This window comes from Corticium candelabrum, chromosome 10 (genome assembly GCF_963422355.1).
Source record: "Corticium candelabrum chromosome 10, ooCorCand1.1, whole genome shotgun sequence".
Classification (NCBI taxonomy): domain Eukaryota; kingdom Metazoa; phylum Porifera; class Homoscleromorpha; order Homosclerophorida; family Plakinidae; genus Corticium; species Corticium candelabrum.
Window position 1 is genome coordinate 7,779,807 of NC_085094.1, and position 27,963 is coordinate 7,807,769.

The 27,963-nt window shown below is 43.7% G+C and overlaps 3 protein-coding genes across 3 annotated transcripts in view; all 3 read left to right on the forward strand.

Annotated features, from left to right (window-relative positions):
• Positions 1 to 15,914: 15,914 nt before the first annotated feature.
• LOC134185989 (peroxidasin homolog) lies at positions 15,915 to 22,151 on the forward strand. The gene is made up of 4 exons (XM_062653889.1): positions 15,915 to 16,402; positions 17,787 to 18,110; positions 20,019 to 20,342; positions 21,706 to 22,151. Exons 1-4 carry the CDS (start codon positions 15,958 to 15,960, stop codon positions 22,041 to 22,043), a joined length of 1,431 nt encoding a protein of 476 aa, XP_062509873.1. The 5' UTR covers positions 15,915 to 15,957; the 3' UTR covers positions 22,044 to 22,151.
• Positions 22,152 to 23,726: 1,575 nt separating this feature from the next.
• On the forward strand, positions 23,727 to 25,706 carry LOC134185407 (probable oxidoreductase PXDNL). Its single transcript, XM_062653186.1, has 3 exons — positions 23,727 to 23,832; positions 25,311 to 25,634; positions 25,690 to 25,706. Exons 1-3 carry the CDS (start codon positions 23,727 to 23,729, stop codon positions 25,704 to 25,706), a joined length of 447 nt encoding a protein of 148 aa, XP_062509170.1.
• A 1,303-nt stretch (positions 25,707 to 27,009) lies between these two features.
• Positions 27,010 to 27,963, forward strand: part of LOC134186092 (uncharacterized) — a 1,383-nt gene continuing 429 nt past the window's right edge. Inside the window, exon 1 of the mRNA XM_062654008.1 lies at positions 27,010 to 27,963. This exon is cut by the window's right edge and continues 429 nt beyond it. Within this exon, the coding sequence (XP_062509992.1) occupies positions 27,032 to 27,963 (932 nt within the window). The 5' untranslated portion in view covers positions 27,010 to 27,031.

Here is a 27,963-nt window from a genome sequence, read left to right on the forward strand (position 1 = left end):
TTTATAACTTGGTCATAGCGATAGAGAAGTGATCTATCATTTTGTAGTCGTTTGGCTAATGATTTCATTCTTCCAAAAGCTAGAGAAAAGTTATCAGAAAGGTAGCATTTGTGTCCTGATTTCCATGGTCACGTTATTTGATATCGTCCATTTTGAAACAAAATGGTTGTATTAATTAAAGCGTTCAAGAGCAACATCATCATCTTTGGTGTATGGAGTGTCTTTGATTCCAATAGCTTCAAGACTCAAAAAGTCTTCTAGACTGTTGTGTTGTATTGTCACTGTGTCGGGAACAGAGTGGAAGTCTAATTCAGAGATCGCCTGACTCATTTGAGTCATCACATAACAGGTATGGATACGTTTATTGTGGTCATCAACTAGCTCGGGATACTTGCCTGTGAGTAAATATCCAAATTTTGATGGAATCAAAAACATTCCCAAAGGTAGAACAATTTTTTGGCCATTGATGAATTGCCAGAAACAGTCAGCTCCTATCAATATGTCAATATTAGCAGTTTCAGAAGTTTCAGGAATTGAGTCAGCTAGACATTCGGGGGAAAGAGCCTTGAGAAATTGAATATCGGAAGACTGCAGTGGTCTCCGATGAATTGATCTTGTAAGCTGTTTGAGCACGATTGCTTCCAGCTCAACTGATGAACCATCTTTCAGAATGACATCAAATTTGACAATGTATGTGTCGAGTTCCTTTGAGTGATTTGCTGCAAAGGTTGATACAGAAAGTGATTCATTTCGTTCCACGGGAAGCTGTAATTTCTTCGCTAACCTTTCAGTCATAAAGGTACGTTGGCTTGCAAAATCCAACAGAAGGCGTGACATAACACATTGGTCATTTGCTACAACTAGAGACCGTACTGTTCGGAGTAAAACGTTTTCACCAATTGCTAAATTTTGAGTAGTATTCGCAGCGCCACTGCACGTGGAATCCCCGTCATCTTCAGTCTTTGGTGTTGTGTCGTTACCGACTATCTATTGGCTCTATTGCAGCTCGCTTACAGTGTCTACGCAATACTACACCAGACTACACAAGACTGGCTAGCCACATGCCACAGTACTATATACTAATGAGTACTAGGGGTAGTCCCAGAGTCCCTTACTCTACTACATTTGGTAATTGTATATCAGTTGTTACGGCAACTAATTCGAATCGACATAAGGCTCGGTTGTGATGGACTGATTGTTTACAGTGGTAGCACTTACAAAGATGTCTGTTACAGCACTCCGTGAAGGTATGTCCTTTCTGAAGACAGATAAAACATCGTCCCAGCTCACGGAGTCGTTGTTTCCTTGCCGGCAATGACTTGTATTCTGCACAATTTTCATTGTAATGTTTCTCATTGCAGAAAACACAAGGTAATAATGTTGTGTGCTTCTCTGTGTCGACTGGTCGAATTGAAGCAGCGACTGAGAGTGCTTCTGTAGAAGATCGCCTCTCCATCACTCGAGATTGTTGATTACTCATTTTCTTTGTATTGCTCGCTCGTCGGTTGACATTCTCACGAATCTTTACATAGTGCTTCAAAGCTTCTCTTACAGACTTAACTGTCCAGATTTCACTTGGTTTCTTAGATTCCTCCAACTTTATAACGGTATCCACGTGAAACTTTGACAGAATTTGTGGTATAAGCAGACGCTGATGATTGACATCTTTAGCCTCGTACCAGACCCTCTCGCGCGTCGTGCCCGGTTCCCGTATAACACGAAAACGCTGGAGAGGGTCTGGGTTCATACCGCCTACTTTCTTCACCTAGTGTCACCCCACGTCATCTAAGTGTCACCCCACGTCACCAACGTCAATACTTTCATACTATTAGTTCATTATGCTGTAACAATACACCTTTCTATCAAAGCAAATTAGGCATTACGCTATCTGTGATATCCCAGAATTGCATACATTCATTGTTTGTTTTTCGTTCGTCTATGCGACATGGAAACCGATTCATTCACAGAGCGATCTCCTGAGTTCGATTCACGTTACCTGAAGCTGTAAGGTCCAATGTGATTTGATCACCAGTAGCCTGGAGTCTATGCATGCACTAAGCGCTGCTCTATGACTGTGCTAGGCTACAAGAACAATATGAGTCGGGAAGCTCATCAGATAGAGTTCCAACGAAAGTGGTAATGAACAGCGTCAACTGTAGCTTGTTGGCCGCCGGAAAGGCAACGCTGTCTTCTGTGGACGTTGGCAAGCTAGTGCGCCTTGCCTTTGGATCAACTGTAGAGAGGAAAAGCGCCAGAGTTCACGGCTGCCGCTCATACGTTTACTGCGGTATCCGGAGAAAGAGTGATCATGAGGAAAGTCCAGCCAAACGTTCTTGCATACAAGAGTCATCAAAGGATATTACATCACCGACCTCTGACCATCTACTACGAATTACACAATTAGAAGCTGAGCTCAAACGTGAAAAGAAGCGCGGACAAGACTTGGAGGCTGAACTGCAACAATCAATTATTCAGAGTCAATCTATCCAGTGGCATCAAGTAGATACAGAAATTAACGCAGAGCTGAATGCGCTACAGAGAGCTGGAGGAATCATGTCAACAGGTCCAGTTGATGCAGCAGATGCATCTTCACTGACTGCAGACTTTAGTTTACATAATCTACACAGCCAATTACTTACACACGCTCCCAAAATTACATCACTGCTTTCCTCGATAGGCCAAACTGACACCACTACAGGACCAAAAGATATCTACAGCTTGGCAGCAGTCTGCTTACTAGCGAAGAAGGCAAGTGACAAGGTCAAAGGTTTTCAGCTTCTAGTTAGTTTGATGTTGGTTGCCAGGGCAACTAGTAAACAAGTCATTACTACTCTTAACCATATGGGTGTCTGCTTGTCATATAGTCAAACGTTTAGGTATGTGGAAAACGCTGCAAAGGCAATAGAGCAGAACAGAGAGCTTCAACATGGAGACTGGATCGTTGCCTATGACAACATAAATATTGAGAAACGTGTCACCCATGAGAGACATGCCAGACATACAGAGGCATGGAACTTCACGAGCCGTTTGGCTGTCAAAGTAGCCAGACTTCCCCCACCTGATTACAACACAACAGAATTACCACAATGCACTCGAGGAGATTTAGCTGTGGAAGACATTCTACCGAATGATGATGACGACAAAACATTTCACGAATCTGCTCAGACAAGAGTTCAGAAGGTACTCATACACAGGTTCAAATGCTGCAATCACCTTAAAGCAAGACATCAATATGACAACCATGACCACCCAACAACAAAATCTATTATCCACCCTATTGCAGTGATAGACATAGATGAAAGTTACACTGACAATAATGTTACTATTCTTGAAGAATTTCAAAAAATGCTGGCGATAGATGACACTGTTCAACAATGTGTTGTCGGTGACCAAGCGACTTGCAGGGCAATTCGTGCAGCTCGGCGTAGAAGGGTAGCAGATATTCCTTCAGCACGCCTCCTATGGGCGAAAGAGAATCCTGGTGATTTCCACTTCGCATGGGAGTGCCTAAAAGTCATCTTCCTCATATTTTGGGAGTCACATGATTTTCCTGGCTCATTGGCTCATCTCAGCAAACTGATCAACCGAAGTGGAGTCACCGCTGCTGCAAAAAAATTTCAACAATCCGATGAGTTCCTCAAACATGCATTAGAAGCACATCTGACTGCATCCGTCATCACCTTTCTCAATATATCTGCTACCTCAGATTTAATTGTACAAGATGCAACCGTTATAACGAACTCATGGCTAAACAAAACAGCAGAGAGATTCGCCAATGACGTGCTAGTTATAGGAACAGATGAAGATGACCATGATGCAGACAACCTGTATAATTTCCATCGTTCTTTTCTGCGCATGGCCCTCCTTTATGAAGATTTGAGGGAAGCCATCAAGTACGAAGATGGCCCAAGAGTTATCCAACATTGGCGAGTGTGGTTACTGTACTTCCTCGCAACAAAGAGAAGCAACTACAGCAATGAAGCAGCAAATCTCTTAGCCAATCTGAAGGCTGACTTTTCCAAGAGGCTTGCTTACATAGTAACTCACAACAGAGCTGTTAATTCTCTGGGCATACCTGGTCATGGGAAAGCAATAGACATGGCAGTAGAACACCACAATCTTGTCATCAAAACAGCTTTACGATCTTCTGGTGGCAGTATCACCCTCCATCATTTAAGAGTAATAAGCTTAGCATCTCAGCTATTACATGATGCTGCACTGTTATGCGATCAGGAAGTTCATGCTCCTCATGTAGGTACAAGGCATACAAGTACAAGTGCTGAAAAAGACATCCACATGATGACATCCAATCTATTGGCCAGTCAAGTCACTTGTCGGATTCCCAAAAGAAAGTTGCCATCTAACAGACATTTCACAACACCAGAGAAAAAAGGATATGAAGTTGCCTTATCCAAGCAATGGATTGCAAAGTTCCTAAGTAAGACAGACCTGAGAATTGAGGACAATCAGTCCACTGAAGACCATGAAGAAATTGATTTTCTTGATGACATACAGCTATGACAGAAATAGACACATGTACATAATATCGTAACTACTTGTATTGAGAAACATAGCCTAAAGTGAGTTACTAGTGATTTGTAATCTCTCCTAAAACATGTCTACAAGCTGAAGTGCTCCTTGTACCATCACTACTAATATTGGCTATAGTGCAAGGAATGTGAAACTCAATTAACTTTAAAACTGCTAAACTGAAGTCCCTTACAACTCCTAGTGACCTAACATCATTTTCTGATCGAATCTTATTACATTTTTTTACTAGTTTATCAATCACTAACATGGATAAGACCCCATCTAGTCCTCTCATTCTGTATCTTGTGCCACCTGCCGTCCTTCTAAGTTCAAGTAGTGCTTTCCTCAAAGCACCTCTCTGACCAACAACAACACGACGTGATCTCAACGGTGCAGATCTGCATGGAATAGGAGGAAGTGGTAAGGTGCAATCCACATCTGGCTGAAAAATATGAGGTCGCTCATCAGATGCATTGCAGAAGGAACAGCACAAATCACTATCAGGTAATGGCTCATCTGACTGCAAAATCTTGTAAACAAGAACTCTTCTCAAACAGACCTTATTTGAGGCAAGAGTCACAATTTCGTTGTTGCACACTGACAGCCTACGGTCCTGAGAGTGTGCCACAAACCAAACAAGGCACAACCTTAGTGGATCTCTCCCTCCACGTCCAGCAAGCTGCACAAGCTCAGATCCACTGTCTGGCAAACCGAATAGAATAACTTCACTGATGTCATCAATGTCCACGCCAAGGCCAAACGCACTAGTAGCTACCATGACTCGCTGCTTGCCACACTTGAATTCTCCATAGTGTTGAGATCGCCCCTCAAGTGTCATTGTGGCATGGTATTGTCCTACTGTACCCCTGGTTATACTACTGCAGCTGTACACAAGATGAATATACACTTTATACAAAACATCCTTTGATCTGCAAAATATAAGAGTTTTTGGAATATCTTTAGAATACTTTACAGAGGACAACATAGAAGCTAACAAGTGGAAGACTGACGAAATAGAGGTGGATGAATCCAAAGAAAAATATAAGTTTGGACGATTTAGAGATCCAGATACTAGAACATAGTCAGGCATATTCAGATGTTGGGTTACAGAAGTAATAAGGAAAAGTGGAGCTGTTGCTGAGAGAGCCATAATAGGGACAGTAGGCAGGCAAGAACGAATAAAACTTAGTTCCTTGTAAGAAGGTCTAAATGTAGACCCCCACTCTTCGATCAGATGTACTTCATCAATAGCAATGAAGGAGATTGCTGTCTTCAATTGCCTAGACAATGCGTTTCGCCAAAAACTTGATGTGATCGCTTCTGGAGACGTATAAACTAGACAAACCACTGTTACCCACCATTGCCTGACCAAAAGATTGTCCAATACTACTCACTTAGTTTGTACTTGCTGGAAGAAATGTCTTTCAACAGTTTCTCGTCTGACAAGGACGCAATTCGTGTGACAGACACTCCCTTTCTTACCAGTTTGGCGACCTTGAATCATCAGGAGGCTAATAACTAAAGCAAACTGGCTGCTTCAAGCAACTACACCTACCTGATCATGCATCAATGATATCAGCGGGCTAATGATCACACACACTCCGTTCAAGAGAAGGGCAGGCAGTAGGTAGCACAAAGACTTGCCGCCCGAAGTCTTCAGTCGAACAAACACATCCTTGTTCGAAAGAATCGCCTTGGAGGCCTCAAGCTGACCTTCACGAAAACTATGGTGTCCAAATACGTCGGAAAGAACAGATTTCAGACCGGGTTCAAAATTCGCGCTTTCAGAAGCCATTCCGCGCTTTGTGAAGAGTCTGCGCACAGCTGTGCGGATCAAGTACCCTATGCTATGTCTGAGACCTACCACTCTGGTACTAATAAAAAGATTCTACCATTACGTAACAGCCTACCCAAAGGGTTCCCACCTCCCAGCTTACCGTGTCTTGTACGTCTTCTGAAAACATCCTGCAGGTTGTTCAACGTAAGAGATATATTGGCGATCGAAGGAGAAACGCGTCCACGTCCAAGAGACTTTCTGTGTGACACATGAGAATAGCACTTACACTAATCGTGTTAGTAGCCCGAGGCTTTGTGACATACGAGCTAAGATGATCATCTAACAGCATAAACGGTAGGCGGTATGAACCCAGACCCTCTCCAGCGTTTTCGTGTTATACGGGAACCGGGCACGACGCGCGAGAGGGTCTGGTACGAGGCTAGACATCTTCATGTGTCTCAAGTTGTTTCAAGATCCGCTCAGTCGCATCATATGTATGTTGAACGTCTGCAGATTCGTTTGAAGCATTCGGTATCTTCTGAAATGAAGCGTATAGACTCTCAACAATAACATCCTTTCTTCCGTATTTGTCTCGAAGTGTGCGAAGTGCTATGTCATAGTTCTCTTCCATGACAGCTATTCCTGAAATAACAGCTGCTGCTTGCCCTCTAAAGATTCCTTTCAAAAAAAAGTAAACCCAGTGACAGATGGAAGCTCTTGCGTGTTAACCGATGACTGAAACATGTCCCAGAATTCCTGCCTATGTAGAACATCTCCATCAAATGTCGGTAGTTGGAGTTTCGGTAAAGTAACAGATTTTGGCCTCTCACGTCTATGGTCGTGGGCCATTGCTTCAATAGCTTCTCTGATCGCTTGAATTGCTTCAGCTTGCACAACATTTAGATCTTTCTCACCTAGTCTAGGTGCCGGCTCCAGCTCCACCTCTGCTATATATTGTTTCTTCAAGCTATCGAGTCGAGAAAGTTGGGTTTCAATCTTGGCTTCCATATCATGACAATCAAGTAAAACAGCAATGAAGCCAGTTTCGCCTTCAACCACAGAAGCGTATATCTGTTCTTCTGCAGTTCGGTCATCGCTCTGCAGATCCTTCAAAATATTAGCCCAATCATTATTACATCTCTACAATAATCTGCATCCTTTCTGAATTCGACTCGAAAGGTCTACCAATCGTGAAACTCTTACGTCAATATCTTCTATATCCTCTCCGGCTTCAACGTTTCTCTCAAAGATCGTATTTACCTCATCGAAATATTGCAGAAGTCTTGCCTTTGTTGGCCCGATCAACTGTCGTAATGGTCCAGACATTTCCTGAAACCCTCTTCGCAGCGCCAATCTTTTTGTCTGCAAATAACGCAAACAAAAGGTGAATCTATTAATTCTCTGAGAGAAACAGAACTGATGACTCGACAGCTAAGTGTCTAAAAGTCTCGAAATTACTGCAATATAGATAGGTAGACCTGAATGGAATCTAATGAGTCAACTACTAACTACTAACACCAATTGTCTTAAATAGATGATGTGCACGTGCATGCAAATCACATGTACTTGTCAAAACTGTCAATCTGGAGTGTGCACGTGCAAGCTAAATTTAGAACAACAGTTCTTGACTTCTGGCACATTAACAGTTCTTGACTTGTGGCGCAAAAGTCATGACAGCTTGTGTGTTTCGTCAAATTGAAAATGGCGGCGCACATTGTACGCGATTTGTCACTGAGGATTAAAATAGACGAAAGCTTGTCTGTGTCATATGACGAGGTAGAAGAGGCGGTGTTGCAACACGTACGCGTCGATGAAATAAGCTGCATAGCCTGAGTACAACGTCATCACTACCAACTCACTCTGAAGAATCAAGCAGCCAAAGAGACACTTCTGACGCATGGAGTAAACATCAAGGCAAGGCATTTCGCGTGCGAAAGCGTACAGAAACCAAAAACACAGTACACAGCACTGAGCAGTCACATTCAATGATTGTTGATGCCATTTGAAATAGACGATGATCACGTGACCTCCATATTGTGTAGAACGGGCACACTTGTGTGGACGAGGAGGCTAACTAGCAAGAAACACCCAACCATCGAAACGGGTGTCAGATTGTTTAAATTTAAGGACTGTACGGCTGACGACTTTCCTACTCCACAGTGGGTCACTACAATCTGATAGTGGGAGTTTGTGGGGAAATGGTGAGGCACTGCTATCGGTGCAAGAGTGCATCCCATTTAGTCAGAAATTGTCCCAAACCGGACACGCGTTCACATGACTGACACAATGAGATGGATGCTGACACAAGGATGAAAGAATATGCAAGTACAAATGCCTCGGAACCTATCCTGTGCGCGAGAGAGCTGATTCGCCGTTGACCAACAACAGCAGATCGTGGGATGAAACACCCGGTACACCAGACCTGCCATACCTAGAACTAGAAGACGCCACTCTAGACGGCGACAGACAATGCGGCGCTTAATTAATTCTCTTGGCGCGCCCTACTCTTTTTTTACAGTGGACAACTCGGACCTTCTTTTGGGGTCCGAGGAAGTGGTAGGGAACGAGTCAACTTCACAAGATGTTGAAGTGGGCAGGCTCCTCGAACAAGCAACAACTCTGGCTGTCAACGCCGCTACTGATAAAACTGCGCAGTGTGCGCCCGACCCTCACATGGATGACAAAGTTACCAACCCTTCCGCTAGTCTTCAGACCTCAGGAACAGTCGACTGGGCGGAGCCAACCGTATTGGCTGGCCGAGATCACAGTTACTTCGACACAGGCAAAAAAGACAACCCTGTGTTTGTCCGACCACTTTCCAAAAGAAGTATTGAAAAGGTATTCGTCGTGGGCTTGGTATGAGACAAAGAGACTCTATAGTGGAAAGAATTCCAGAATTTGTTGAGGCATCTCTTAAGATGAAAATACCACAGACTAAATATCTTAGACGGGCCATAGATTCAAGAAATGAACTTGTGAGAGGACTGGCTTTGCTAATAGTTAGACATAGTTATCCTGGACACGGATTGGATATGGTAGATGGTAATGTTTTTACGTGTAGGTTAAGTGATTTTGTGTGTTAGTTATGTCATTTGTCTACATATGTATGTGTGTGTGTGTGTGTGTGTGTGTGTGTGTGTGTGTGTGTGTGTGTGTGTGTTTGTGTGCGTGTGTGTGTGTGTGTGTGTGTGTGTTATGTTGCCCCTATGAGAAAAATACACCAGATTTGGTGTGATAAAAAAAATACATTATTATTATTAAACGCAGAAGAAAGACACAGAAATCTTTGAGAAGCCTTTCTCCATCGCCAGGCAGGTCGATACGTAGCAGATCACGATGAAAAGAACTAAATGTAATCATCCAAGAGGGAGAACCAATGATGCCTTATCGCCTGCGCGACGGAACAACGGTTCTGAGAAAGCCGCGAGATAAATCCCCATACTTCAGAAGAGTAGTGATGCTCCTGAGTCGATAGCTACACTTCCCATCAGCCAATAATTGCTCCTTCCTGTCCCACTTATTCCGTCTAGTCCTTTTCCTTCCTTCTCCTTGTTTTAAGCGTCCTCATGTCGGTCTTAACTATTGCTACCTTAAATGTCAATAGTCTCCGTAACCCATCCAAGCGTTTTGCTCTAAATCGCTTTCTCTGTTCTTTCTAAGTTGATATTGTTGGTGTTCAAGAGACTCATTGGGCTACAGATGAGGAAGCTCAAGAATGTAGTAAAGGTTTTCCTTCTTATGATGTCTTATGCAATTTGGGAACATCCTAGCAAAATGGTGTTGCTATTCTTATCTCCAAGCGCACTCACTCAGAATTTTGCTGTACTGGCAGAGATAACGATGGACACCTGATATCGGCATCGGTCAGCATAGAGGGAAGTGTCTACCACATTACGTGTGTATACAGCCTCTATACGAGTGGCGACAGAGTACAATTTCTTAGGTCGCGGGTAGAACCTCTTGTGGGACAGTCCAACCACTGCATCCTGGGAGATTTCAACGCTGTCATGGATCCACGCTTAGATAAATTCAATGCTTCGCGTGATAGACGCGATCTCGGTGCCCGTAGTTTAAGCTCGTTGATCAAGAGCTTTAACTATCAAGATTTTTATCGCTGTAGGTGTCCAAACGGTAGAGATTTCACGTGGAAACGACATAACGACCGGGTTACACAGATGTGTCGTTTGGATTTAATATTGTGCAGCGACTATTGTCTCAACATCAGCGAGGTCCGCAAAGACCCATGACAGCTAGTGTGGTCGGACCACTTAGTGGTACGCGCTTCTATACCTCTGGAAACCAGTACGAACCTAGGTCCTGGCTATTTCCACATAAACGTAGACGTATTAACAGACAACAGACAAAGTCGAAGACTTATGGACTGAGTGACGAGCAGAAAAACAACGGTTTTCTTCGATCGACGATTGGTGGGAGGTGGGTAAATGTCACTTACGTGATCTTACTCGCGCTCACTGTGAATAATGGGCAAGAAGTAGGCAAACCCGAAGGAAACATCTCCAAGCCACACTTTTCGAGTGTCACAAACGCTTGTCGGCCGAACGAGAGGATCGTAATAAAGCACACGTGATTGTCTTCGTCAAACTGAAAACGAGTTGCGCGCTCTGGACTGCTTGGATACCGCTTGTGCCAGGGTACGTTCTTGTCTACGATGGACCGAACGAGGAGAACAGTATAACGGCAACGACAGACGAACAATACGATGACAGAGCTGCATTACAAAGAAAACACTTACAGCGAGACGGAGGACATGTTAGAAGCAGCAGCTTCCTTTTGTGAACGTTTGTATTCTGCCTCCGCTATCTGCCAACAATCAGTGATCGACTGATCGCAAGCCTTGATCAAAGACTGACACAGGAAGACAGTGCATACTTAGATAGACCTATTACTGTGCAAGAGATACGTATGGCGCTGGCTTCAATAGCGAGCAATAGATCTCCTGGCGTCGATGGCGTTCCGGCGGAATTCTATCGTTGCTTCTGGAATCTGCTCAAGGCAGATCTTCTTGATGTGTATCATACGGCTATAAGTAACGTAGACTCGGTAAGAGTCAGCGGACAGGAGTGATCAGACTGTTACACAAAAAAATGAGCAAGGCGGGGCCTCAACAACTGGCGACCAATATCACTCCTATTGGTCGACTATAAAATCCTAACCAAAATATTAGCGTCTCGCCTGACGAGCGTATTACACATCAACGTCCACAAAGACCAGACGTGTTTGTATCCGGCAGATCGATTAAAGACAGCTGTCGCGTCTTACAAGACACTCGCGTCTTACAGACTACTATAAGGCGACAGACAGAGGAGCCGTACTCGTCAGCCTTGATCAAGAGAAGGCCTTCGACCGCGTCGACTGGTCCTTTCTCGACAAAGTGATGGCAGCCATGAATATTGCCGAGATCTTTCGTTTATATATTTCGACATTGTATCGAGACGTGTCGAGTCGTATCATTGTCAACGGCTGGATTTCACGAAAGATCCATCCATCGCGAAGAGTGCGGTAGGGCTTCCCCTTATCACCCATTCTGTATGTGTTAGTTGCGGAGACGTTGTCTTCTACTATCAGAAGTTCTTCCATCACAGGCTTGCAATTGCCGTAGACCCACAGAGTATTGAAAGTGGCACAATACGCAGACGACACTACCGTAGTTACGACTTCTGACCGCAACTTCCGTATTCTTCAACAGTGTTTATCTTTGTATCAAGACGACAGTGGGCACGAATTAATATCTCCAAGTCCCGCGGTCTGTTTGTAGGTCCTTGGAGGGACCGCACAGACCGGCCCATGTCTCTGTCGTGGACAACAGATAGCTTCAAACTTTTAGCTTCAAACTTTTAGGCATACACGTCGGTGCCGCTCGTTCCCTAAACGAAACGAACTGGCAAGGAGCAATTGACAAGATGCGGGTGGTACTTCACTTCTGAAAACCACTTGATCTTTCCCTTGCCGGACGTTCCTATGTGGCATGTACGCTCGCGGCGTCCAAATTGTGGTACGTGGCTTAGGTCGTCCCGGCACCCCCGCAAATGGTCGACAAGATCAACACTGCCATGTGGAAATTTATCTGGAAAGATCACGCCGAACTTGTAAGCCGACGAGTCTGTTGTTGGACCAGGCGCAACGGAGGGTTGGCCGGAATCGTAATTCACGACAAAGTCGCTGCTCTACAATTACAGTGAATCTCTAGACTAACAAGTAACGGCGACGACAATTGGAAGTATTTTGCGCGATTTTGGTTGGATCCAGCAGCCAGTCCTTTTGCCGACCATCGCGGCCTCTTGTCAGGAAATGGAGCTCCCGTTTCCTTGGCCTTACCACCTTTCTATTTGTCCTTGGTTAAACCCTATTGACGCTTCAACGGTGCCGACAGGACGAGTTCATCTACATTGTTGGAGGCGACTTCACAGTCTCTGTTTGGCAACCCAAACATTACCGATCCGAACGGCAAATCGTTCTATTTGCGTTCCATGGCGACCGTGGGACTGTGCACAGTCGGTGATTTAAGAGAGAACAATAGGTGGAAAGAGATCGCACAATTGCAACAACGATATCGAGTCGGACCATACTTTCTTTAAGGCTTTGTGCGTAAGCTACACACTGCCATACCAGCCGTCTGGTTTACATTGCCCGACACCGAAGCCACTCTGTCGGTGTTATCGACTTCCTTTCCACTTAAGACGCCGATTCCTCTTTCCTCCAAAAGAATGTACGTTTAGATGGCAAAATGCCGATATGTCAGACCACTAGCCGAGAATAAGTGGACGCTCCCTTCTTGGTCGGAGGGCTGGTCGACGGCTTGCTCTACTCTTCAGTATGCAAGACTGGACACCCCATATTCCAACGATATTGCTTTCAAACTTCTTCATCGCGTCCTTCTCACTCCCCACCGTCTGAAACTCTTCCGACCTTATCATGACACCGCTTGTGACTCGTGCGGCGACTTACGGTCCGATCTCGAGCATAGTTTTGCTCGTTGTCTGTCGGCGAGGTCTCTCCAACCTTCTTTACGACGTATTCTTACCTGCTTCCTGTCTAATGTTCCGTCTGATGTGACTCTTTTAACTGCTCTGTTTTTGTGTGGTCTATTGCAATCATCACCAGAATTGTTTATTTCTGGACCTTCATCGCATTCTATTTGCAACATCGTAATTCTTTAAATTCTAATACCATATTGAGTGTAACAGCTTCGGCCATCAGGCGGCGGATCTTGGAGGAGTGGCACGAAGCCCGCCTTCACCGTCCGCCGAGAATTGATTTTTTTCTCGCTAATGGAGACCATCGGATAGGCCGTGCGCATTGTGTTTTGTAAATGACAAGGCCGGCCTTGACATCCGCCTGTCTCCCCTGTTGGGTATATCACTATAAAAAAAAAGACAACATATGATTTAGTCAGTCACTCAGTCAGTCATTTAGAACCATGTAGTCAGCCAGTGTGTATGTCCATATTTTGCGCAAAACGGTCGTGATGGACTTATCATGTACACCTCGCACCTCGGCGTGGGTCGGGCCGGGGCACCATAGATCGCATTCACTTGGGCAGTTCTTACTTCTCGTGCAACACTAATGATTATCATACGTGAAGCCTGTTTAAATATGACTCAGACAGGAGTCACCAGAAGATATTCTTGCGGTTGACGGAATGGCCGGGTTCGGTCCTCGGGTGATTTTGACGTGCTGGTGCACTCAACCCGTATCTCAAAAAAAGAGATAGATAGATAGATAGATGGAATAATAGGTACATAGCCACGCAGACCGGAAGTGCTTGAGCCCCTTTGAGTACGCTAAACGCTCAGTCACGTGGTTTTTACAGAATCCGTTTCTGATGGATCATAGCTGAAATAATTGTAACCACAGCCTTGGTAATTCCAGACCACGCACAAAACGTTTCTGTAAGTTTACTCCCTGTCTCCCATAGGATTGAGAGTCCAGATGGTCGCCTCCTCCTACGAGACAAGACTTTTCTCCTCAATCAGTCTTTCTCCTCGTAGGGGGATAACTGGCTGGACACTACGGCCGATGAGTGTCCAGCCGATGTTATCCTGTTAGCTATGCTACTTGTCTCATGAATGCATGATTGTCTTGCTGGGCTAATGTTTGCCCAACTTGTTGTGCATAGTGACGTTACGTCTTGTCGACGGTTCATCCAACAGAAACGGTAGAGTAGAAATCCAGCGAAGCGGCGTGTATGGCACAATATGCGACGACTGGGACATCAACGCAGCAACCGTCGTTTGTCGTCAACTCGGCTTCGCTGACGCATTCGTCGTTCCCGTCGGAAAGGCATTCTTTGGCCAGGGACGCGGTCCTGTGTGGCTGGACAACGTCGTCTGCACTGGACATGAAACCAGTATAGAAGATTGCAAGCACAGCGGCTGGAATGTACAAAACTGTGATCACTCAGAAGACGCAGGAGTTTTCTGTTGTATAGTGACACTATTTCTGCCTTCCTAGTTTGCAGTGATTTCTTATTGTTTTCTGTTTGTATGCAGTGGAGGTATCGGTAAAGGATATAATAAAACCAGAAAGTAAGTACATTGATTACTCTCTTCACACCGTCTCATATGATGTATGTATGTTAGGTGCAAAGCATGGACCTGGACAATCCATGGATTGGTCTGCACAAAGCATGGATCCATGTTTTACGCGACAATCCATGGATTGCACAGACTGCACAGACTAAAAGGTTTAAAGCATGCATTCCGACAAACCTGGCCCTAACAGTAACCCTAACTCTAACCCTAACCCTAACCTTGACCCTAATTGTAACCCGTACCCTGACGATAACCCTAACCCTAAACCCTAACCCCTAACCCTAAAACCTAACCCCTAACCCTATCACTAACCCCTAACCCTAACAGATTGATGAACTTGTTGAGCTATCAACTGACAAGCAGACGGAAAGACCAATGTATAGACACACAAATGGACAGACAGACAGATGAATGGTCTGATGAATGGACAGACAGACAGACAGACAGACAGACAGACAGACAGACAGACAGACAGACAAACAGACACAAATAGACACAAACAGACAGGCAGAAAAATGAATGCACAGACAGACAAACAGATGGACAAACAAACATACATACAAACAGACAGACAGATGGAGAAACATACGAACAAACAGACAGATAAACAGACAGACACAGACAGACACACGCAGAGACAGACAGACAGATGGACAAACAGACAGACAGACAGAAAGACAGACAACAAGACAGACAGATAGATACACAAACAGATGGGCAAGCAGACAGACAAATGAATGGACAGACACAGACACAGACAGACAGATGGAAAAACAGAGACAGACAGAAAGAAAGACAAAGAAACCGACAGACAGACGAACAGACAGACAGACGAACAGACAGACAACACAACAGACAGACAGACAGACAAAAAAACAGACAGACAGATGGACAAACACACAGACAGACAGACAGAAAGACAGACATGTTTCACGTGTGTGTATGTTTGTTCATCTGTCTGTCTGTCTGTCTATCTGTCTGTGTGTCTTGTCTGTGTGTCTCTATGTGTCTGTCTGTCCGTCTGTGTGTGTCTATCTGTCTGTCTGTTTGTTCATCTATCTGTCTATCTGTTTGTCTGTCTGTCTTGTCTGTGTGTCTATGTGTCTGTCTGTCTGTGTGTTTGTCTGTCTCTGTCTATTTGTGTGTTTGTCTGTTTGTTTGTTTCTTGTTTGTCACACAGCCGGTTACTCCACATCGAACAAACACAATTCTTTTCCAGAGGCTCCACAAATAGCCGTTGCCCCAACTGCCCCCACAACAGTCAATTATGGTGCTGAAATCTTCTTGCAATGTGCTGCTACTGGCATCCCTACACCACAGATCACGTGGCTGAGAAACTCCCAAGAGCTCAAGTTTGACGATAATCGTCGTTCAATTGACATCGACAACGTGACTGAAAGTCTTAATGGACGGCCAGTCGATGTGATATCTAACCTCATGATCAGGAATATCACTGATGAGGATGATGGTGTGTACAAGTGCAATGTCAGCAATAGTCAAGGATGGACGAGTGCAACAGTGAGGGTAAAGGTTGATGTGGCAGGTAGGAGTTTCTGATTTGGTGTCTTGATTTGTATTGTGTTTGTCTGGTGTAACAGCAGATAGACATGTATAGTCATGAAAGGCAGACAGACAGTGTGTTTGGACAGAACTGGACAGAACGAACATACAAACATACAGACAAACAACAAACAAACATGCAAACATAAAAACACACGAACAAACAAACAAACATACAAACAAACAAACAATCAAACAAACATACACGCATACAAACAAACAGACAAGCATACATGCAAACAAACATACAAAAACGAACGAGTGAATGAACAAACACGAACTAACGAATGATCTAATTGCCTGCCTGCTGTATTGACTACTACTTGACTGACTTCAGAAATACATCTAATGGACAGATAAACAGATTGATTAATTGGTTGAGACAAGCAGATGGACAGACCAACATGTAGACACACAAATAAACACGGTCACACACAAATGGACCGACAGACAGATGAATGGCCTGATGAATGGACATACATACATACATACATACAGACAGACAGACAGACAGACAGACAGACAGACAAACAGACAGACACAAATAGCCACACAAACAGACAGGCAGACAGATGAATGGACAGACAGACAAACAGATGGACAAACAAACAGACAGATAGACAGACAAACAGACACAGACAGACAGACACAGACAGACAGATAGACGAACAGATTGACAGACAACAAAACAGACAGACAGACAGACACAAATAGACACACAAACGGATGGGCAGACAGACAAACAAATGAATGGACAGACAGACAGACATATGGACGGACAGACATAGAGACAGACACCTGGACAAACAGACACAAACAGAAAGACAGACAACAAACAGACAGAGACGAATGGATGAACAGACAAACAGACAGACAGACAGAAAGACAGACAACAAAAAAGACAGACGGACGGACGAACAGACAGACAGACAGACAGACAGAAAGACAGAAAACAAAACAGACAGAGAGATGGATGAACGGAAAGACAGACAGACAGACAGACAACAAAACAGACAGACAGACAGATGAACGAACAGACAAACAGACAGACACACGGACAGACAGACAGAAAGAAAGACATATGTTTCATGTGTGTGTATGTTTGGTCATCTGTGTCGGTCGAGATCTGTCTGTCTGTCTCGTCTGTGTGTCTCTACGTATCTGTCTGTGTGTGTGTGTCTATCTATCTGTCAGTTTGTTCATCTATCTGTCTATCTGTTTGTCTGTCTGTCTTGTCTGTGTGTCTATGTGTCTGTTTGTCTGTGTGTTTGTCTGTCTCTGTCTATTTGTGTGTTTGTCTGTTTGTTTGTTTCTTGTTTGTCACACAGCCGGTTACTCCACATCGAACAAACACAATTCTTTTCCAGAGGCTCCACAAATAGCCGTCGCCCCAACTGCCCCCACAACAGTCAATTATGGTGCTGAAATCTCCTTGCAATGTGCTGCTACTGGCATCCCTACACCACAGATCACGTGGCTGAGAAACTCCCAAGAGCTCAAGTTTGACGATAATCGTCGTTCAATTGCCATCGACAACGTGACTCAACGTCTTAATGGACGGCCAGTCGATGTGATATCTAACCTCATGATCAGGAATATCACTGATGCGGATGATGGTGTGTACAAGTGCAATGTCAGCAATAGTCAAGGATGGACGAGTGCAACAGTGAGGGTAAAGGTTGATGTGGCAGGTAGGAGTTTCTGATTTGGTGTCTTGATTTGTATTGTGTTTGTCTGGTGTAACAGCAGATAGACATGTATAGTCATGAAAGGCAGACAGACAGTGTGTTTGGACAGAATTGGACAGAACGAACAAACGAACATACAGACAAACAACAAACAAACATGCAAACATAAAAACACACGAACAAACAAACAAACATACAAACAAACAAACAATCAAACAAACATACACGCATACAAACAAACAGACAAGCATACATGCAAACAAACATACAAAAACGAACGAGTGAATGAACAAACACGAACTAACAAATGAATGATCTAATTGCCTGCCTGCTGTATTGACTACTGCTTGACTGACTTCAGAAATACGTCTAATGGACAGATAAACAGATTGATTAATTGGTTGAGACAATCAGATGGGCAGACCAACATGTAGACACACAAATAGACACGGTCACACACAAATGGACCTACAGATGAATGGCTTGATGAATGGACAGACAGACAGACACGTCCGGGGCCTCCCCTCCAAATGCATCCCATTAGTGTTTGAACACTTCGGACGTTGGGGCTCAGAGGCAGCTCAATTCCTACACCGCCTGTCACTCCAGTCTATAGACGAAGACGGAAGAAAGAACAGTCATGAATTTAAGTTATTGTGGTGTAAATGCATGTCGGTAGCTTTGCAAAGGTGTAATGCTAGCGTAATTAGCAGAAAGTTGGCAAGACTGGGACATTCTTCATTCGCACGTAGTTAAATTATGGCGTCGGCCGTTTGGGCCAGACTAGAATGTAGTAGTGTTGTTCTTTGAAAATATATGTATTGACAGACAGACAGACGGACAGACAGACAGACAGACAGACAGACAGACAGACAGACAGACAAACAGACAGACACAAATAGAAACACAAACAGACAGGCAGACAGATGAATGGACAGACAGACAGACAAACAGATGGACAGACAAACAGACAGATGGACAAACATGCAAACAAACAGACAGATAGACAGACAGACAGATAGACGAACAGATTGACAGACAACAGAACAGACAGACAGACACAAATACACACACAAACAGATGGACAAACAGACAGAAAGACAGATGAATGGACAGACAGACAGACAGACAGACATATGGACAGACAGACACAGAGACAGATACATAGACAAACAGAGACAGACAGAAAGACAGACAACAAAACAGACAGAGACAAATGGATGAACAGACAAACAGACAGACAGACAGAAAGACAGACAACAAAACAGACAGACAGATGGACGAACAGACAGACAGACAGAAAGACAGAAAACAAAACAGACAGACAGATGAACAAACAGACAAACAGACAGACACACGGACAAACAGACAGAAAGAAAGACATGTTCCATGTGTGTGTATGTTTGTTCATCTGTCTGTCTGTCTGTCTGCCTTGTCTGAGTGTCTCTATGTGTCTGTCTGTCTGTCTGCCTTGTCTGAGTGTCCCTATGTGTCTGTCTGTCTGTCTGCCTTGTCTGAGTGTCTCTATGTGTCTATCTGTCTGTGTGTGTGTGTGTGTGTGTATGTGTGTGTGTGTGTGTGTGTGTGTGTGTGTGTGTGTGTGTGTGTGTGTGTGTGTGTCTGTCTGTCTGTCTGTCTGTTTGTCTGTCTGTCTGTTTGTTCATCTATCTGTCTATCTGTTTGTCTGTCTGTCTTGTCTGTGTGGCTATGTGTCTGTCTGTCTGTTTGTCTGTCTGTCTGTTTGTTCATCTATCTGTCTATCTGTTTGTCTGTCTGTCTTGTCTGTGTGGCTATGTGTCTGTCTGTCTGTGTGTCTGTCTGTCTGTCTATTTGTGTGTTTGTCTGTTTGTTTGTTTCTTGTTTGTCACACAGCTGGGTACTCCACATCGAACAAACACAATTCTTTTCCAGAGGCTCCACAAATTGCCGTTGCCCCAACCGCCCCCACAACAGTCAATTATGGTGCTGAAATCTTCTTGCAATGTGCTGCTACTGGCATCCCTACACCACAGATCACGTGGCTGAGAAACTCCCAAGAGCTCAAGTTTGACGATAATCGTCGTTCAATTGTCATGGACAACGTGACTCAACGTCTTAATGGACGGCCAGTTGATGTGATATCTAACCTCATGATCAAGAATATCACTGATGCGGATGATGGTGTGTACAAGTGCAATGCCAGCAATAGTCAAGGATGGACGAGTGCAACAGTGAGGGTAAAGGTTGATGTGGCAGGTAGGAGTTTCTGATTTGGTGTCTTGATTTGTATTGTGTTTGTCTGGTGTAACAGCAGATAGACATGTATAGTCATGAAAGGCAGACAGACAGTGTCTTTGGACAGAATTGGACAGAACGAACAAATGGACATACAGACAAACAGACAAACAAACAAACAAACAAACAAACACATGCAAACAAACATACAAACATACAGACAAACACATGCAAACTAACAAACAAACAAACAAACATACATGCACACATACAAACAAACAAACATACGAAAAACGAACGAGCGAATGAGCAAACACAAACTAACAAATGAATGATCTAATTGCCTGCCTGCTGTATTGACTACTGCTTGACTGACTTCAGAAATACATCTAATGGACAGATAAACAGATTGATTAATTGGTTGAAAAAGCAGATGGACAGAACAACATGTAGACACACAAATAGACACGTTCACACACAAATGGACAGACAGACAGATGAATGGCCTGATGAATGGACAGACAGACAGACAGACAGACAGACAGACAAACAGACGGACACAAATAGACACACAAACAGACAGGCAGACAGATGAATGGACAGACAGACAAACAGATGGACAAACAAACAGACAGACAGACAGACAGATGGACAAACATGCACACAAACAGACAGATAGACAGACAGACACAGACAGACAGATAGACGAACAGATTGACAGACAACAAGACAGACAGACAGACAGATGGGTAGACAGACAGACAAAGGAATGGACAGACAGACAGACATATGGACAGACAGACACAGAGACAGACAGATGGACAAACAGAGACAGACGGAAAGACAGACAGACAAACAGAGACAAATGGATGAATAGACAAACAGACAGACAGAAAGACAGAAAACAAAACAGACAGACAGATGGACGAACGGACAGACAGACAGACAGAAAGACAGACAACAAACCAGACAGACAGACAGATGAACAAACAGACAAACAGACAGACACACGGACAGACAGACAGAAAGAAAGACATGTTTTATGTGTGTGTATGTTTGTTCATCTGTCGGTCGAGATCTGTCTGTCCGTGTCTCTACATGTCTGTCTGTCTGTCTGTCTGTCTGTGTGTGTGTGTGTGTGTGTGTGTGTGTGTGTGTGTGTGTGTGTGTGTGTGTGTGTGTGTGTGTGTGTGTGTGTGTATCTGTCTGTCAGTTTGTTCATCTATCTATCTATCTGTTTGTCTGTCTGTCTTGTCTGTGTGTCTATGTGTCTGTCTGTCTGTGTGTTTGTCTGTCTGTCTATTTGTGTGTTTGTCTGTTTGTTTGTTTCTTGTTTGCCACGCAGCTGGTTACTCCACATCAAACAAACACAATTCTTTTCCAGAGGCTCCACAAATTGCCGTTGCCCCAACTGCCCCCACAACAGTCAATTATGGTGCTGAAATCTCCTTGCAATGTGCTGCTACTGGCATCCCTACACCACAGATCACGTGGCTGAGAAACTCCCAAGAGCTCAAGTTTGACGATAATCATCGTTCAATTGATGTCAACAACGTGACTGAAAGTCTTAATGGACGGCCAGTCGATGTGATATCTAACCTCATGATCAGGAATATCACTGATGAGGATGATGGTGTGTACAAGTGCAATGTCAGCAATAGTCAAGGATGGACGAGTGCAACAGTGAGGGTAAAGGTTGATGTGACAGGTAGGAATTTCTGATTTGGTGTCTTGATTTGTATTGTGTTTGTCTGGTGTAACAGCAGATAGACATGTATAGGCGTGAAAGGCAGACAGACAGTGTGTTTGGACAGAACTGGACAGAACGAACATACGAACATACAGACAAACAAACATAAAAACATACAACAAACATACATACAAATAAGCAAACATACAAATGAGCAAACAAACAAACATACAAACAAATAAACATACATACAAACAAACAAACATACAAACAAACATACAAACAAACATACAAACAAACATACAAACAAACATACAAACAAACAAACATGCAAACAAACAAACATACAAACAAACACATACAAACAAACTTGCAAACAAACAAAAACATTTATACAAACAAACAAGCAAGCATACAAACATACAAACAAACAAACATACATACAAACAAAAAACATACATGCATACAAAAACCAAACAAACAAACATAGAAAAACAAACGAGCGAATGAACAAACACAAACTAACGAATGAATGAATGATCTAATTGCCTGCCTGCTGTATTGACTACTGCTTGACTGACTTCAGAAATACATTTAATGGACAGATAAACAGATTGATTAATTGGTTGAGACAAGCAGATGGACAGACCAACATGTAGACACACAAATAGACACGGTCACACACAAATGGACCGACAGACAGATGAATGGCCTGATGAATGGACATACATACAGACAGACAAACAGACAGACACAAATAGATACACAAACAGACAGGTAGACAGATGAATGGACAGACAGACAAACAGATGGACAAACAAACAGACAGATAGACAGACAGACACACAGATAAACGAACAGATTGACAGGCAACAAAACAGACAGACAGACACAAATAGACACACAAACGGATGGGCAGACAGACAGACAAATGAATGGACAGACAGACACATATGGACGGACAGACACATATGGACGGACAGACATAGAGACAGACAGATGGACAAACAGAGACAAACAGAAAGACAGACAACAAACAAACAGAGACAAATGGATGAACAGACAAACAGACAGACAGACAGATGAACGAACAGACAAACAGACAGACACATGGACAGACAGACAGAAAGAAAGACATGTTTCATGTGTGTGTATGTTTGTTCATCTGTGTCGGTTGAGATCTGTCTGTCTGTCTTGTCTGTGTGTCTCTACGTGTCTGTCTGTCTGTGTGTGTGTCTATCTGTCTGTCTGTTGGTTCATCTATCTGTCTATCTGTTTGTCTGTCTGTCTTGTCTGTCTGTGTGTGTGTCTATCTGTCTGTCTGTTTGTTCATCTATCTGTCTATCTGTTTGTCTGTCTGTTCTGTATGTGTGTCTATGTGTCTGTCTGTCTGTGTGTCTGTCTGTCTCTGTCTATTTGTGTGTTTGTCTGTTTGTTTGTTTCTTGTTTGTCACACAGCTGGGTACTGCACATTGAACAAACACAATTCTTTTCCAGAGGCTCCACAAATTGCCGTTGCCCCAACTGCCCCCACAACAGTCAATTATGGTGCTGAAATCTTCTTGCAATGTGCTGCTACTGGCATCCCTACACCACAGATCACGTGGCTGAGAAACTCCCAAGAGCTCAAGTTTGACGATAATCGTCGTTCAATTGACATCGACAACGTGACTGAAAGTCTTAATGGACGGCCAGTCGATGTGATATCTAACCTCATGATCAGGAGTATCACTGATGCGGATGATGGTGTGTACAAGTGCAATGCCAGCAATAGTCAAGGATGGACGAGTGCAACAGTGAGGGTAAAGGTTGATGTGACAGGTAGGAGTTTCTGATTTGGTGTCTTGATTTGTATTGTGTTTGTCTGGTGTAACAGCAGATAGACATGTATAGTCATGAAAGGCAGACAAGCAGTGTGTTTGGACAGAACTGGACAGAACAAACAAATGGACATACAGACAAACAAACATGCAAACAAACAAACAAACAAACACATGCAAACAAAAATACATGCATACAAACAAGCACATGCAAACAAACAAACAAACAAACGACATGCAAACAAATAAACAAGCAAACATACATGCAAACAAACATACATGCATAGAAACAAACAAACAAACATATGAAAACGAACGAGTGAATGAACAAACATGAACTAACGAATAAATAATCTAATTGCCTGCCTGCTGTATTGACTACTGCTTGACTGACTTCAGAAATACATTTAATGGACAGATAAACAGATTGATTAATTGGTTGAGACAAGCAGATGGACAGATCAATATGTAGACACACTAATAGACACGTTCATACACAAATGGATCGACAGACAGATGAATGGCCTGATGAATGGACAGACAGGCAGACAGACAGACAGACAGACAGACAGACAGACACAAATAGACACACAAACAGATAGGCAGATGAATGGACAGACAGACAAACATATGAACAAACAGACAGACAGACAGACAGATGGACAAACATGTAAACAAACAGACAGATAGACAGACAGACAGACACAGACAGACACATAGACGAACAGATTGACAGACAACAAGACAGACAGACAGACACAGATAGACACAAAAACAGGCGGGAAGACAGACAGACAGATGAATAGACAGAAAGACAGACATATGGACGGACAGACACAGAGACAGACAGAAAGACAGACAACAAACAGACAGAGACAAATGGATGAACAGAACATATGGACAGACAAACACACAGAGAGATTGATGGACAAACAGAGACAGACAGAAAGACAGACAACAAAACAGACAGACAGATGGACGAACAAACAGACAAACAGACAGAAAGACAGAAAACAAAACAGACAGACAAATGGACAAATGGACAGACAGACAAAAGGACAGACAACAAACAGACAGACAGGCAGATAAACGAACAGACAAACAGACAGACACACGGAGAGACAGACAGAAAGAAAGACATGTTTTATGTGTGTATGTTTGTTCATCTGTCTGTCTGTCTGTCTGTCTTGTCTGTGTGTCTCTATGTGTGTGTGGATGTGTGTGTGTGTGTGTGTGTGTGTGTGTGTGTGTGTGTGTGTGTGTGTGTGTGTGTGTGTGTGTGTGTGTGTGTGTATCTGTCTGTCTGTTTGTTCATCTATCTGTCTATCTGTTTGTCTGTCTGTTCTGTATGTGTGTCTATGTGTCTGTCTGTCTGTGTGTTTGTCTGTCTCTGTCTATTTGTGTATTTGTCTGTTTGTTTGTTTCTTGTTTGTCACACAGCTGGTTACTCCACATCAAACAAACACAATTCTTTTTCAGAGGCTCCACAAATTGCCGTCGCCCCAACTGCCCCCACAACAGTCAATTATGGTGCTGAAATCTTCTTGCAATGTGCTGCTACTGGCATCCCTACACCACAGATCACGTGGCTGAGAAACTCCCAAGAGCTCAAGTTCGACGATAATCATCGTTCAATTGACATCTACAACGTGACTCAACGTCTTAATGGACGGCCAGTCGATGTGATATCTAACCTCATGATCAGGAATATCACTGATGCGGATGATGGTGTGTACGAGTGCAATGTCAGCAATAGTCAAGGATGGACGAGTGCAACAGTGAGGGTAAAGGTTGATGTGACAGGTAGGAGTTTCTGATTTGGTGTCTTGATTTGTATTGTGTTTGTCTGGTGTAACAGCAGATAGACATGTATAGTCATGAAAGGCAGACAGACAGTGTGTTTGGACAGAACTGGACAGAACGAACATGCAAACGAACATACGAACATACAGACAAACAAACATATGAACATACAACAAACATACATACAAACAAACAAACATGCAAATGAGCAAACAACAAACATACAAACAAATAAACATACATACAAACAAACAAACAAACATACAAACAAACACACAAACAGACAAACATACATACAAACAAAAAAAACATACAGGCATACAAGAAAACATAAGAAAAACGAACGAGCGAATGAACAAACACAAACTAACGAATGAATGAATGATCTAATTGTCTGCCTGCTGTATTGACTACTGCTTGACTGACTTCAGAAATATATTTAATGGACAGATAAACAGATTGATTAATTGGTTGAGACAAGCAGATGGACAGACCAACATGTAGACACACAAATAGACACATTCACACACAAATGGACCAACAGGCAGATGAATGGCCTGATGAATGGACAGACAGACAGACAGACAAACAGACAGACACAAATAGACACACAAACAGACACACAAACAGACAGGCAGACAAATGAATGGACAAACAAACAAACAAACAGACAGACAGACAGATGGACAAACATGCAAACAAACAGACAGACAGACAGAGAGGCAGATAGACGACAGATTGATAGACAACAAGACAGACAGACAGACAGACACAAATAGACACACAAACAGATGGGCAGACAGACAGACATATGAATGGACAGACAAACAGACAGACAGACAGACAGAAAACAAAACAGACAGACATACAGAAAGACAGACAATGAAACAGACAGACAGACAGAAAGACAGACAACAAAACAGAGAGACAGATGGACGAACGGTCAGACAGACACACAGACAGACAGACAGATGGACAAACAGGCTGACAGACAGACACAAAGACATGCAACAAAACAGACAGAGAGAGACTCACTCTTCTACTCAAATTGCGTTTTACTTTCAGACGTATACAGATATCCTTTCAACTGTTTACATCCTCCACACAGCTGGCCCCAAACATGCACATCCGTCGCATCCACCACCAGACCTCCCGCCGCTCTCGACGTTTCGCCCAACATTCTACCCGGCAACGAAACTCAAGCCTTCGTCTACTGGAACGGCTGGACATGCTTCACACAAACTCGTTGCCCGTTCCTCCATTTCACATGGAAAGTCTACACGCTGGAAAAACAAGGAAACCATCTAGTACCTTGCACTAAGTGTGCGCATGGACATGGCCTATACAGCGAGCCGGTCAACGTACGTCCATACCTACACAAACCACAAGGAATTTACATGATCGAGTTAGCAGTTGAATCGCCGGCTGACAAAGCGACGTCGATCGCTCGCAGTCTGTTGCTCGTCGACGACGACTCGACGGTCGAGAAATCGTCAACATGCTCGTTGTCTGTTTCTATGGCGACCAAACGTGTGGCATTCGGGGACGCAACACTTTGGTGGCAAACGGATAATTCGTTGGATACGTTGACCATCGATTGGTCAAACTGTTTCTATAATTCGTTCATTAAGCGTCAGCCATCGTTGCTGTATCCGGTTAGAACCTCGTCCGGTGGATTGAATATTGCACACTCACCTCTCTCGTTCGACGGCATCAAGACGGTTAACGACTCAGGAGTCGTAGCATTCTATGTTACATTGTGGAATACGAGTGACAGTCAGTCAGATACGATGCTTTCCAACGTCACACTCGGACGGTTCAACGACGGCTACTCGTTCGTGTACGAACCTCATGCGTCTGGCGAGATGCTCAGAGCTGACGTCGTCGCTACTGACGTATTCGGTCATAAAGGTGGCGACTCGGTTTTCGTCATCACCGACTTCACTCGTCCACGGATCACGAACTACGACGTATGGGATCGACGTCAACCGTCGATTAAGAACCCGTCGGTGTGTAAATTGGCTGGGGGAAGCACGACGAGGCATTACTCTCTCGAGTTTAACGTATCGGACGCTGAAAGCGGGATCGATCACGTGGTATGGCATGTCGGCAGTCGAGCGGGAGGGACAGACGTGGGATCGGGCAACGTAAAACCCGAAAACATTCTTCGAGAAAAATGCAACCTTCCATCATGTTCATGCAGCATTGACGGTTTCTGTTCACTTCGTGACATGAAAGTCGAGCTTAAGAGCCTAATTTCTCAATCTTATTACGTCACGTTGATAGCGACAAGCAGATCGGGTCTTACTGTGACGTCGACAAGACAGAC

Excerpts from the sequence above, each read along its gene's own strand:
- LOC134185407 (XM_062653186.1), top strand. The coding sequence starts at position 23,727 with ATGATCAGGAGTATCACTGATGCGGATGATGGTGTGTACAAGTGCAAT. Across the intron at positions 23,833-25,310 it reads GGTAAAGGTTGATGTGACAG|AGGCTCCACAAATTGCCGTC; the intron begins GTAGGAGTTTCT and ends ATTCTTTTTCAG.
- LOC134185989 (XM_062653889.1), top strand. The coding sequence starts at position 15,958 with ATGTGTCTGTCTGTCTGTGTGTTTGTCTGTCTCTGTCTATTTGTGTGT. Across the intron at positions 16,403-17,786 it reads GGTAAAGGTTGATGTGGCAG|AGGCTCCACAAATAGCCGTC; the intron begins GTAGGAGTTTCT and ends ATTCTTTTCCAG. Across the intron at positions 20,343-21,705 it reads GGTAAAGGTTGATGTGGCAG|AGGCTCCACAAATTGCCGTT; the intron begins GTAGGAGTTTCT and ends ATTCTTTTCCAG.